We start from the raw sequence: 12840 nt of genomic DNA, 5'->3' as shown, positions 1-12840 counted from the left end.
GGGTAACGAAGCTGGTGAAGGGCCTGGAGCACAAGCCTTATGAGGAGCGGCTGAGGGAACTGGGGTTGTTTAGCCTGGAGAAGAGGAGGCTGAGGGGAGACCTCATCGTGCTCTACAACTACGTGAAAGGAGGTTGTAGTGAGGTGGGTGTTGGTCTCTTCTGCCAAGTAACTAGCGATAGGACAAGGGGAAATGGCCTCAAGTTGCGCCAAGGGAGGTTTAGATTAGACATTAGGAAAAATTTCTTTACTGAAAGAGTGATCAGGCCTTGGAACAGGCTGCCCAGGGAAGTGGTGGAGTCACCATCCCTGGAGGTATTTAAAAGACGTGTAGATGAGGCCCTTAGGGACATGGTGTAGTGGGCATGGTGTGTTGGGTTGACGGTTGGACACGATGATCTTAGAGGTCTTTTCCAACCTGTATGATTCTATGATTCTATGATTCTACAGAGGTTTGGGCACCCGTAGACTCTAGGTATATGCATAGACCAGAGGCCACACAGAACAGGCTCTTGGTTAAGGCAACAGACGGTGGCTCTCCCCCTTGGGGGGGACTGCAGGGAGGGGGACAGCAGGGAAAGGGACCCTCTTCCAGCCCCAGCCATCCCCTGGGGCAGATGACACGCAGGGGACCAGGAGGGACCTCCAGCACAGAGGCTGGTCATCCCCTCACTGCTGGGGGATCCCAGCGCAGATCCCGCCCTGTGCCAGGGGGACACTGTGTGGTGCCAACCCATGTCAGCGGGGACAGAGCCACGGGAGATGCTGCCAGCTGGACACAGTGCCCTGTGCTGCCCACAGACCTGGCAGCCTGCCAGGGAGACGAGGAACCTCTCGGCTGACCTTTACAGTGGGTGCTCTGGCCCAGCTCACCTTGTGCACCCTACCCTGAGGGGCACGGTGAAGCCTGGCTCGTGCCAGCATCCTCCTCCTGATGTCTTGGGAGCTGCAGAAATTTCGTGAAGCCCGGGGACAGCCAGCCCCAGCCCCTCTCCCGCTGCACGCCGGGGGCACACAGCGGTGTTCGTACCCCACAAGGCGACTCCAGCCTTGGGGGATGGAAAAGCAGGACATGGCTCTGCTCGAAACGCGGGACAGGCAGGTAGTAAAGAGAACTGGTGGTCTGCATTGCAGTGACTGCCACAGTCCCTCTGTCCTGGCACCCAGCTGTCCCATGGGGAAGTACAGAGCAATTGGGGGGAGGCACAGGGGGTCTCCTGCTGCCTCTGCTAGAGCCTGGGCCTGGGGAGGAGAAGGAGGAAGGGGGAGGAAGGCTGGGAGGAGAGGAGCCAGCTGTGCCCAGCAGGGTGCCCTGGTGAGTCCAAGGTGCTGAAGGCAGCATTGGCTTCCAGGAGCAGGCCCTTGGCGTAGACACGCAGGGTGTAAAAGAGGGTGACAAAGTCCTGAGCGCTGAAGAGGGTGTCTGCCAGAGCGAAGGTGAGCATGGAGGGGATGAAGTCCCAGTTGTATTCCACCATCCAGGTGCCTGCGCTCCACTGCACGGACCTGGCCTCTCCCACCTGGTGCACAATGGTGTCCCCTGCCAATATGCATGACCAGCACAGCTCCCAGCACAGCTTCCACTGTCTCGCATCGTTCCCAAAGATATGGGTGGGACCGGGACCTGAGGGGCTGAGCACCCCGGTCTGCACACCGCAACCCCTCCACAGTCTTGCTCACTTTTCTCTTACTGGCACCCACTGAGATGTTGGGATGTGCCCCAGGGGACACAAACTGCCCCATCCTGAGATCTTGGCTTCTGCCAGCTGGAAGGAAGAGGCTCTGCGACAGCAGAGGACCAGCCCACAGAGCAATTGTGTCCCAGGACGTGGACACAGCCCGCAGGGTGCTGTGGCTGCTGTGCTTACCTGGATAGTAGATGTATTGGGTTTGCATGGCAAGGTTTTGGTAGTGGGGGGGCTACAGGGGTGGCTTCTGTGAGAAGCTGCTAGAAGCTTCCCCCATGTCCGACAGAGCCAATGCCAGCCGGCTCCAAGACGGACCCACCGCTGGCCAAGGCCGAGCCAATCAGCAATGGTGGTAGCGCCTCTGTGGTAACATATTTAAGAAGGGGGAAAAAACTGCGCAACTGCAGCCGGAAGAGAGGAGTGAGAATATGTGAGAGAAACAATCCTGCAGACACCAAGGTCAGTGAAGAAGGAAGGGGAGGAGGTGCTCCAGGCACCAGAGCAGAGATTCCCCTGCAGCCTGTGGTGAAGACCATGGTGAGGCAGGTTGTCCCCCTGCAGCCCATGGAGGTCCACGGTGGAGCAGATATCCACCTGCAGCCTGTGGAGGACCCCACGCCAGAGCAGGTGGATGCGCCCATAGGAGGCTGTGACCCTGTGGGAAGCACGTGCTGGAGCAGGCTCCTGGCAGGACCTGTGACCCCGTGGAGAGAGGAGCCCACGCTGGAGCAGGTTTGCTGGCAGGACTTGTGACCCCGTGGGAGACCCACACTGGAGCAGTCTGTTCCTGAAGGACTGCACCTCATGGAAGGGACCCATGCTGGAGCAGTTCATGAAGAACTGCAGCCCGTGGGAAGGACTCACATTGGAGAAGTTCGTGGAGGACTGTCTCCCATAGGAGGGACCCCACGCTGGAGCAGGGGAAGAGTGTGAGGAGGAAGGAGCGGCAGAGACGTGTGATGAACTGACTGCAACCCCCATTCCCCTTCCCCCTGCACCACTCGGGGGGGAGAAGGTAGAGAAAATCGGGAGTGAAGTTAAGCCCAGGAAGAAGGGAGGGGTGGGAGGAAGGTGTTTTAAGATTTGGTTTTATTTCTCATTATCCTACTCCGATTTGATTGGAAATTAAACTAATTTCCCCAAGTCGAGTCTGTTTTGTCCGTGATGGTAATTGGTGAGTGATCTCTCCCTGTCCTTATCTCGACCCACGAGCCTTTTGTTATATTTTCTCTCCCCTGTCCAGCTGAGGAGGGGGAGTGATAGAGCGGCTTTGGTGGGCACCTGGCATCCAGCCAGGGTCAACCCACCACAGTAGATCTCACTTCTGGTGGTCCCCTCCTTCCACTGCCAGAAGGTCCCCGAGATGACGGTGTCAGAGATATCTGCCCAGTACCGACCTGCGGGAGGACAGAGCACCGGCTCAGCTCATCCCTGCCAGGGATGGCTCAGGAACCCAGGTCTGAGCCACAGAGCAGCCCTCCAGGGGGAAGGATGCCAGCCCCGGGGCCTCGACACAGCAAGGAGCACGGATGGGTCTGGTACCCAGGCTGCCTGTGTGACCGGCCACATCCCAACAGCCTGGGCTGCTCAGTGTCCTTAAGCTCCATCGTTTCCAGCATGTTTGGCATTTGCTCCCTGATGAAGTGCTGGGAGATGTGATGCCTGCCATCACCTGCCAGCTGGATGCAGAGTCCTGGCCGTGTGGCATGGCATGGCACAGCACGCGCCGGGACCTGTAGGCGCTGCGGAACACCGCGGGGGCTGGTCTCCATGCGGAGGGTGTTTTCCAGCATCGTGCTTCCCATCCAGAAGCGGAGCAGCAGGCTCCCTGCCCCAGGCACGCCATGGCCGGGGCAGCTGGACCTGAATGAGCGGGGTGGAAAGAGCTCAGAGAAACCCCCCACCCGCCAGCCCTGTCCCCCGCTTACCTGAGTGGCCCCCAGTGTCAACGGCTGTCCCGAAGAGCAGCACATACTCGGTGAGCAAGGCGTGCAGGAGGCACATGGAGCCCATCCACCTGCCTGTGTTCATGAACACCCACTGCAGGTCCTTGTTCGGCAGGATGTAGCCTGGGTGCTTCTTCCATACCTCCATGATGATCTTGGAGAAAGCCAGCTCATGGTCCAGCCCTGCAGTACCCAGGGTCGCTGTGAGTCCCTGGCACGGAGCAAGCCCTGCCGGCCCCCCCCTTGAATCCCCTCCCCAGCCACAGGGTCCCAGTGTTGTCAATTCAAAGCCCTCAAAACACACAAACGAGCATGTTTAGAGAGGAGACATTGCTTTATTCTGCGCAGGGTGCAGGGTGGATATTTTCCACAAATCAAGCACACCGCCACAAACTCCAGGCTCTCCTTTATAGTACAAAATTAGCAAAACCACGCCTAAAGCCATGCCTAACTAATACACATTCACGAGATTGTGTAAGTGTTACTTCTTATCTTCCTTGGCATTCTTCCCAGCCCTTCTGCGCTTGTGCGGGGGTCTCTGGTGGTCATCGGTGGTTGTTTGGGGAGGTGCCCCCTCCTCATTTTGAAGCAAAGTTCAGTTTTAGGGCACAGGTTTGCTGCTTTATCAGGGACGACCCTGGCAACCATTCAAGTCTTATTAAAACAGTCTTTGAAATACAGCCTTTTCTATATGTTCAGGTCATCTTGACACTGCTTATCTCAGGGACTAAGGATGATGTATTCCAGGAAGGTTTGGGAGGAACAGAAGAGCTACATCCTTGATAAGAGAATGACAATTCATCGCACTCCTCAGAAGTAGTGACGAACATTAACCTAAGAGTACATATTGTTTAAGCTTATAACTGTCTTACACATTATTTACATAATTTGCAACTGTCCAAGGCTTCACCAGCATGTCCTTTGAGGGGTCTCCCTAGGGGAGATGTCTCCTTTCTCCAGCCTTCCATCCCTGTGGCCACAGACCCAGCCCCACTGCCTCCCCGGATGGTGATGGAGGATGTGCAACACCGAGCACTCCAGCTCACCCCAGGTGCTGGGCTATATGGGGGACCCAAGCAAGGTGACAGTGACCCTGCCCTGGTGACATGCAGCCCCTCCGCTGTGACCACACACCCTGCGCCCTACGGGGCCAGCCCTCCCCTCCAGCCCTAGTTGGGGGGTCAGTTCTGCCCCGACCCACCTGGGGCTTGGTTCCTCGACCTGGCCCAGCCCCAGCACCAAGGGAGCCGCCTTAACGCCGGGTTCAGACCCAACAGGGCTGGGTGATGCTGCTGCCCCAGTCCCTATACCACCTTCATTCCAGTCCCATTACCCTACCCCAGTCCTCCATTCCAGTTCACCGTTACTGATCCTTTCCCGATACCGGTCCTGCTGCCCCAGTCCCAGCCCCCCGGCCCCTCCCTGACCCCAGTCCCATTCCCCCTGTGATCCCGGCCCCCCTGTACCGGAACCTCCTCGATCCCGCGTCCCCGCTACGGGTTCCTTCCCCAGCCCAGGCCGCTGCCCCCCCTCCTCGTCCCCATCCCTCCTCGTCCCCATCCCTCCTCGGTCCCGTTCCCCCCGCAGGCCCCGTCCCCACGGGCGGCGCGTACCCGCGTGGTGCCGGGCGAGCTGGGCGATCTCGGCGGGCGTCAACTCGTACCGCTTGGAGGTCAGCCAGCCCCGCAGTCCCTGCAGCACCAGCCCAGCGCGCCCAGAGCCAGCCCGGCCCGCAGCGCCTGTCGCAGCGCGCGCCGCCCCCATGCCGCCCGCCGCCGCTCCACCCCGCCGGCAAGGGGACGGGGAGCGGGACCGCCCCCGCCGCGGCCACGCCATGCCCGGCCGCGGGCGGCCCTGCGCCAGCGGGGCGGGGCGGAGCGGCAGCGGAGGCGGCTGTAAGGGGCCGGTCCCGCAGGGCGATGCTGGTGCTGTCGCCGGGGCTTTCGGGACGGCCGCGGTATGGAGCCGCCGGTGGGGGAGGAGGAAGTGGGGGGCGGCCGCTTCCGCGCCAGTGGTACGGCCGGGGCTGCCTCCCTACGGACCCCCGGCAGAACCCAGCCCAGCCGCGCCCCGGGAAGCGGGGGCTGCGGGGACCCTTCCTGCCCGGGGGGTGGCAGCGGGGAACCCCCGCCGGACTGGGACAGGGAGGAAGGGGTGAAGCTGGGGGGGGGGGGGGGCTGGGGGCATAAAATGGGGTGTAGTGTTACCCGAGGAGGGGGCATGGTGGGTGGGGGATGCCCGGCCCGCGGGCAGCGTCCCTCCCTCCCTGACGCCCTGCTCCTCTCTCCCCTGTCCTGGTTCCGGCTGGGACAGAGTTAACTTCTTCCCAGTAGCTGGGGGTGTGTGCTGTGTTTTGGGTTTGGTATGAGAGGAGCATTGATGGCCCATTGATGCTTTGGTTGTTGCTGGGTAGTACTTGCACCGGGGACTTTTTCGCTTCCCATGCTCTGCCAAGTGCAGGGGAAGCTGGGGGTGGAGGAGCAGAGCCGGGGCGGTCAACCCAGCTGGCCAGTGGGGTATTCTATACCATGTGACGTCATGCTCAGCATAAAAACTAGGGGAGGGGGGCTCTCACCCCGTTCGTGACACGCGGTCGGCGGGTGGTGAGCAGTTGCATTGTGCATTGCCTGCTTTGTATATTCTGTTATTGTTGCTGTTCTCATTGTTATTATTACTGTTCTACTTTGTTTTATTTCCATTATTAAACTGTTTTTATCTCAACCCGGGAGTTTTCCTACTTGTGCCCTCCTGATTCTCTACCCCATCCTACTGGAGGAGGGGGGTGAGCGAGCAGCTGCGTGGGGTTTAGTTGCCAGCTGGGGTTAAACCACGACAGTCCTTTTTTGGCGCCCAACATGGGGCACGAAGGGTTGAGATAACAACAGATTAACTAGTGCGTATTAAGGAATTTATATCTGTTAACAGTTGCCGGTCACAATTTTGATTCATCTGTTCTCGATATTAATTTATGTGATCTGCACCATGCTCTTGTTTTTGCTGTACCTGTTAAAGATTGGTGTCGGGTTTTGCAGTCTGCTGTGCTCTGCAGAGATTAGTGATGTTTTGCCTGGAAGGTTTGTTATTAAAGCACTGGCATTGGGGGTTATTTGGTATTTGGGATTTGTAATGAAGCCGTTTCTGTATTTCGGGTACCACCTCATGGAGACCATTAGCAATTATACTTCTTCCTCTGAGAGGTTTTTTAGGGAGGAAATAGAGAATGGCACCTTCACTACCTTCCTCTATGATGTTTTCTCCTTCGTTAAAATAACTTCTCAGTACCTTGAACATCCCTGGGTAGTTAAGATGCATCTGTTGGTATTCCTTGGGAATATTGTTTCGGTGTTGTCCAAGGTTAATAAGCAATTTAAGAATGTCATCCAGAGATCTGCCCCAAGGCTGGATAGTTATGAGTGGCAGGGTGAGTGGGATAGCATGGGCAAATGCCTGGGACGGTGGGCACCCCCAGTGTTTTCGAACTTCACCCCTGAACAAGTGCAGAATCCTGAAAAACTAGTAGAATATTTGGAAGAACTATGCTGTCACCCTGGCAATTCCAGAGAGACCCAGATTACTGCAACGTTCTGGGGCCTGGCCCATGCCTACCGAGGCCTGTTCAACACGATTCAGAACCCTCAAGGGGAAGAAAAGGTCTCCGGATGTGATGACAAAACAGGCCCTGTGGCTACCCCACCCCCCACGGCAGGCACTGTGAATACCCCAACCCCCATGGCAGGCACGGTGGCTACTCCGCCCCCCTGCGACAGAGAACCAACCCATGCCAGTATCAGTCGCCCCTAAAAAAAAGAAAATGCACAAGAAAATCAGCTCGTTTAGTAAGGGATGAAGATGAACCAGGGCCATCAGGAGAACAGGAGGAGGAAGAGGCAGAAGCCATAAATGAGATGGTAACCACCCGATGCCTATCCCTGAGTGAGCTACGAGATAGGCAAAAAGATTTCAGTCCTCCTCCAGGCGAGCACATTGTCACCTGGCTGCTCCGGTGCTGGGATAATGGGGCCAGTAGCCTGCAATTAGAGGGGAAAGAAGCCAAGCAGCTGGGATCCCTTTCTAGGGAAGGGGGCATTGACAAAGCGATTGGACAAGGGGCACAAGTCCTCAGCCTCTGGAGGCGACTCCTGTCAGGCGTGAAGGAAAGGTATCCCTTCAAGGAAGATGTTATATGCCACCCAGGCAAGTGGACCACCATGGAGAGAGGTATCCAGTACCTGAGGGAATTAGCCATGCTGGAAGTGATTTATGATGACCTGAACAACGAGCAGTTATCCAAAGACCCAGATGAAGTCAAATGCACCCGACCCATGTGGCGGAAGTTTGTACGGAGCGCACCAGCGTCACATGCAAACTCATTGGCAATAATGACCTGGAAAGATGGAGAGGAACAAACAGTGGATGAACTGGCTGGCCAACTCTGGCAATATGAAGAAAGTCTCTCTTCCTCCCTACGGGCCTGTGTCTCTGCTGTGGAGAAACTGTCTCGGGAGGTCCAGCAACTCAAAGAGGATATGTCCTATTCTCAACCTGTACGGGCCAGTATCTCAGCCATTAGGAGCAGGCGTCTCTCTGCTCAAGAGAGGAGACATCGTGGGTACACACCCCGGGTCACCCTGTGGTTTTACCTGCGTGACCACGGAGAGGACATGAGGAAGTGCGATGGAAAACCTACCTCAGTCCTACAGGCACGGGTACGTGAGTTGCAAGGAAAAACAACCACAAAAGGGGGTTCTTCAAGAAAACTGCTGCTCCAGTCTCCAGGGAGCAGTTCCCCAGACAGAGTAGAAGGGCTGATTCCACTTCCGAACTTAATAAAGGGACTTCTGATTTGTACTTACAAGAAGTGGGTAGCGAATATGATGACCAGGACTAGAGGGGCCCTGCCTCCAGCCAGGTGGAGGAAAGGGACAACCGGGTTTACTGGACTGTGTGGATTCGATGGCCTGGCACATCAGACCCACAGGTGTATAAGGTTCTAGTAGACACCGGTGCACAGTGTACCCTAATGCCATCAAGTTATAAAGGGGCAGAACCCATCTGTATTTCTGGAGTGTGTCCTGGTTTTGGCCAGGATAGAGTTAATTTTCTCCCTAGTAGTTGGTATAGTGCTATGTTTTGGATTTAGTATGAGAATAATGTTGATAACACACTGATGTTTTGGTTGTTGCTAAGTGGTGTTTACGCTAGTCAAGGACTCTTCAGAGGCTGGGAGGGAGCATAGCTGGGACAGCTGGCCTAGCTGGCCAACGGGGTATTCCATACCATATGATGTCATGCTCAGTATATAAATAAGAGGCGTGGTCCAGGAAGTAGCAATTGCTACTTGGTTATTGGTCAGCAGGTGGTGAGCAATTGTATTGTACATCACTCACTTTGTATATTCTATTATTATTATTATTGTTGTTGCTGTTTTTGTTATTTCTTTTTCTGTTGTATTAAACTGTCTTTATCTCAATCCATGAATTTTAATTTTTTTTCCCGATTCTCCCCCCACATCCCACTTTGGCTGGGGGGAGTGAGCGAGTGGCTGTGTGGTATTTAGCTGCCTGCCGGGTTAAACCACAACAAGTGACAGGGGGATCCCAAGAGTTAACTGTATTGGAGGCCGAAGTGAGCCTAACTGGGAATGAGTGGCAAAAGCACCCTATTATGACTGGCTCAGAGGCTCCGTGCATCCTTGGCCTAGACTACCTCAGGAGAGGGTATTTCAAGGACCCAAAAGGGTATCGGTGGGCTTTTGGTATAGCTGCCTTGGAGCCAGATTAAATTAAACAGCTGTCCGCCTTGCCCGGTGTCCTGGTTTCGGCTGGGATAGGGTTAAATTTCTTCCTAGTGCTGTGTTTTGGATTTAGTATGAGAAGAACGTTGATAACACGCTGATGTTTTCAGTTGTTGCTAAGTGCCCTCCTAGTCCAAGGACATCTCCCATGCCTACTGACTGAGCTAGGTACACAAAATGGGAGGGAACATAATCAGGACAGCCAGCCCAGCTGGCTAATGGGGTATTCCATACCATGTGACGTCATGCTCAGTATATGAATGGTAGGCGTGATCCAGGAAGTAGCGATCGCTACTTGGTTATCGGTCAGCGCGGGTGGTGAGCAATTGCATTGTGCATCACTCACTTTTTATATTCTATTATTATTATTATTTTTAGTATTATTATTTCTTTTTCTGTTCTATGAAACTGTCTTTATCTTAATTCATGAATTTTACTTTATGTTTTGTTCCGATTCTCCCCCCCATCCCACTTTGGTGGGGGGACTGAGCGAGCGGCTGCGTGGTGTTTGGCTGCCTGCTGGATTAAACCACAACACCCAGTCTCTCAGAGGACCCTTTTGTTGTGGGATTGCTGAGGGTCGAGGAACAACAGGTGCCGATCGCTACCACAACAGTGCACCGGCCACAATATCGCACCAACCGAGACTCCCTGATTCCCATCCATAAGCTGATCCGTCGACTGGAGTGCCAAGGAGTGATCAGCAAGACTCGCTCACCCTTTAACAGTCCCATATGGCCAGTGCGAAAGTCCAATGGAGAGTGGAGACTAACAGTAGACTACCGTGGCCTGAACGAAGTCACGCCGCCGTTGAGTGCTGCCGTGCCGGACATGCTAGAACTCCAATATGAACTGGAGTCAAAGGCAGCCAAGTGGTACGCCACAACGATATCGCTAATGCGTTCTTCTCAATCCCTTTGGCAGCAGAGTGCAGGCCACAGTTTGCTTTCACTTGGAGGGGCGTCCAGTACACCTGGAAGCGACTGCCCCAGGGGTGGAAACACAGCCCTACCATTTGCCATGGACTGATCCACACCTCACTGGAACAGGGTGAGGCTCCAGAACACCTGCAATACATTGATGACATCATTGTATGGGGCAACACAGCAGAGGAAGTTTTTGAGAAAGGGGAGAGAATAGTCCAAATCCTTCTGAAGGTCGGTTTTGCCATAAAACAAATAAGGTCAAGGGACCTGCACAGGAGATCCATTTTTTAGGAATAAAATGGCAAGATGGACATCGTCAGATCCCAATGGATGTGATCAACAAAATAACAGCCATGTCTCCTGTCGGAGTGACCAGGGGTCGGAGTGGGAGGCGATCCCGGAGTAATGATGAGTCCCAATATGGGTATGGTCATTCTCGTTTATTTCAAAATACTGCGCTACTTTTATAAGCCAGCCACACTAACACACGCACCTACGAATCCTCTACTGGTTTACAGTCAGCAAGCACACGAATCTTAATATACACAGATTGGTCGAAAGCAGGTGTCCACACGAACGCTTTCCCCGCCTGCATTCCGTTACCTAATCTACTGATAGTTACATTCCTCAGCCTGCTTCCCTATTCTGCTATCGCTTCAGAGACTCTAAAACTACAATTGCTCTTTAGCAACCCTTTGCCTTATACTGTTGTTAACAAATCCTCAGTGCTTGGAATGTTCATAGGATGTCCGTTATTTAATAAAAATCCTTCCACAGTCTCCACCAACTAGCAAAAAGGAAACACAAGCTTTCTTATGTGTTGCGGGCTTTTGGAGAATGCATATTCCGGATTACAGCCTGATTGTAAGCCCTCTCTATCACGTGACCAGGAAGAATAACGACTTCAAATGGGGCCCTGAGCAATGACAAGCCTTTGAACAAATTAAACAGGAGATAGTTCATGCAGTAGCCCTTGGGCCAGTCCGGGCAGGACAAGATGTAAAGAATGTGCTCTACACCGCAGCCGGGGAGAATGGCCCTACCTGGAGCCTCTGGCAGAAAGCACCAGGGGAGACTCGAGGTCGACCCTTAGGGTTCTGGAGTCGGGGATACAGAGGATCCGAGGCCCGCTACACTCCAACTGAGAAGGAGATATTGGCAGCATATGAAGGGATTCGAGCTGCTTCGGAAGTGGTTGGTACTGAAGCACAGCTCCTCCTGGCACCCCGACTGCCGGTGCTGGGCTGGATGTTCAAAGGGAGGGTCCCCTCTACACATCATGCAAACGATGCTACGTGGAGTAAGTGGGTCGCACTGATCACACAATGGGCCTGAATAGGAAACCCCAGTCGCCCAGGAATCTTGGAAGTGATCACGAACTGGCCAGAAGGCAAAGATTTTGGAATATCCCCAGAGGAGGAGGTGACGTGTGCTGAAGAGGCCCCACTGTATAATAAACTACCAGAAAATGAGAAGCAATATGCCCTGTTCACTGATGGGTCCTGTCGTCTTGTGGGAAAGCATCGGAGATGGAAGGCTGCTGTATGGAGTCCTATACGCCAAGTCACAGAAACTGCTGAAGAAGAAGGTGAATCGAGCCATTTTGCAGAGGTGAAAGCCATGCAGCTGGCCTTGGACATTGCTGAACGAGAAAAATGGCCAGTACTTTATCTCTATACTGACTCATGGATGGTGGCAAATGCCCTGTGGGGGTGGTTGCAGCAGTGGAAGCAGAACAACTGGCAGCGCAGAGGCAAACCCATCTGGGCTGCCGCGTTGTGGCAAGATATTGCTGCCCGGGTAGAGAACCTGGTTGTAAAAGTACGTCACGTAGATGCTCACGTACCCAAGAGTCAGGCCACTGAGGAACATCAAAACAACCAACAGGTGGACCAGGCTGCTAAGATTGAAGTGGCTCAGGTGGATCTGGACTGGCAACATAAGGGTGAATTATTTATGGCCTGGTGTGCCCATGACACCTCAGGCCATCAAGGAAGAGACACAACTTATAGATGGGCTCGTGGTCGAGGGGTGGACTTGACCATGGACACTATTGCACAGGTTATCCATGAATGTGAAACATGCGCTGCACTCAAGCAAGCCAAGCGAGTAAAGCCTCTCTGGTATGGAGGACGATGGCTGAAATACAAATATGGGGAGGCCTGGCAGATGGATTATATCACACTCCCACAAACCCGACAAGGCAAGCGCTATGTGCTCACCATGGTGGAAGTAACCACCGGATGGCTGGAAACATATCCCATGCTCCATGCCACCGCCAGGAACACTATCCTGGGCCTTTGCTTTGGACTCATTTCCGGAACACCCTCATAGACACCTGGGCCAAAGAGCATGGCATTGAGTGGGTCTATCACATCTCCTACCATGCACCAGCCTCTGGGACAACGGAACGATATAATGGACTGCTAAGGACTACGCTGAGGGCAATGGGTGGTGGGACATTCAAGCATTGGGACACACATTTAG

The 12840-nt window shown here is 54.4% G+C and overlaps 1 protein-coding gene across 1 annotated transcript; it reads right to left on the bottom strand.

Annotated features, from left to right (window-relative positions):
• Positions 1-1228: 1228 nt before the first annotated feature.
• On the bottom strand, positions 1229-5855 carry LOC142075023 (sigma non-opioid intracellular receptor 1-like). The gene is given in 5 exon segments (XM_075136013.1): positions 1229-1539; positions 2995-3084; positions 3616-3816; positions 5247-5339; positions 5342-5855. Coding segments are annotated over 5 exon segments (1209 nt in total).
• Between the last annotated feature and the right edge of the window lie 6985 nt (positions 5856-12840).

Source organism: Calonectris borealis, chromosome W (genome assembly GCF_964195595.1).
Source record: "Calonectris borealis chromosome W, bCalBor7.hap1.2, whole genome shotgun sequence".
In the NCBI taxonomy this organism is placed as follows: domain Eukaryota; kingdom Metazoa; phylum Chordata; class Aves; order Procellariiformes; family Procellariidae; genus Calonectris; species Calonectris borealis.
This window is presented reverse-complemented; position numbering and strand designations above follow the sequence as displayed.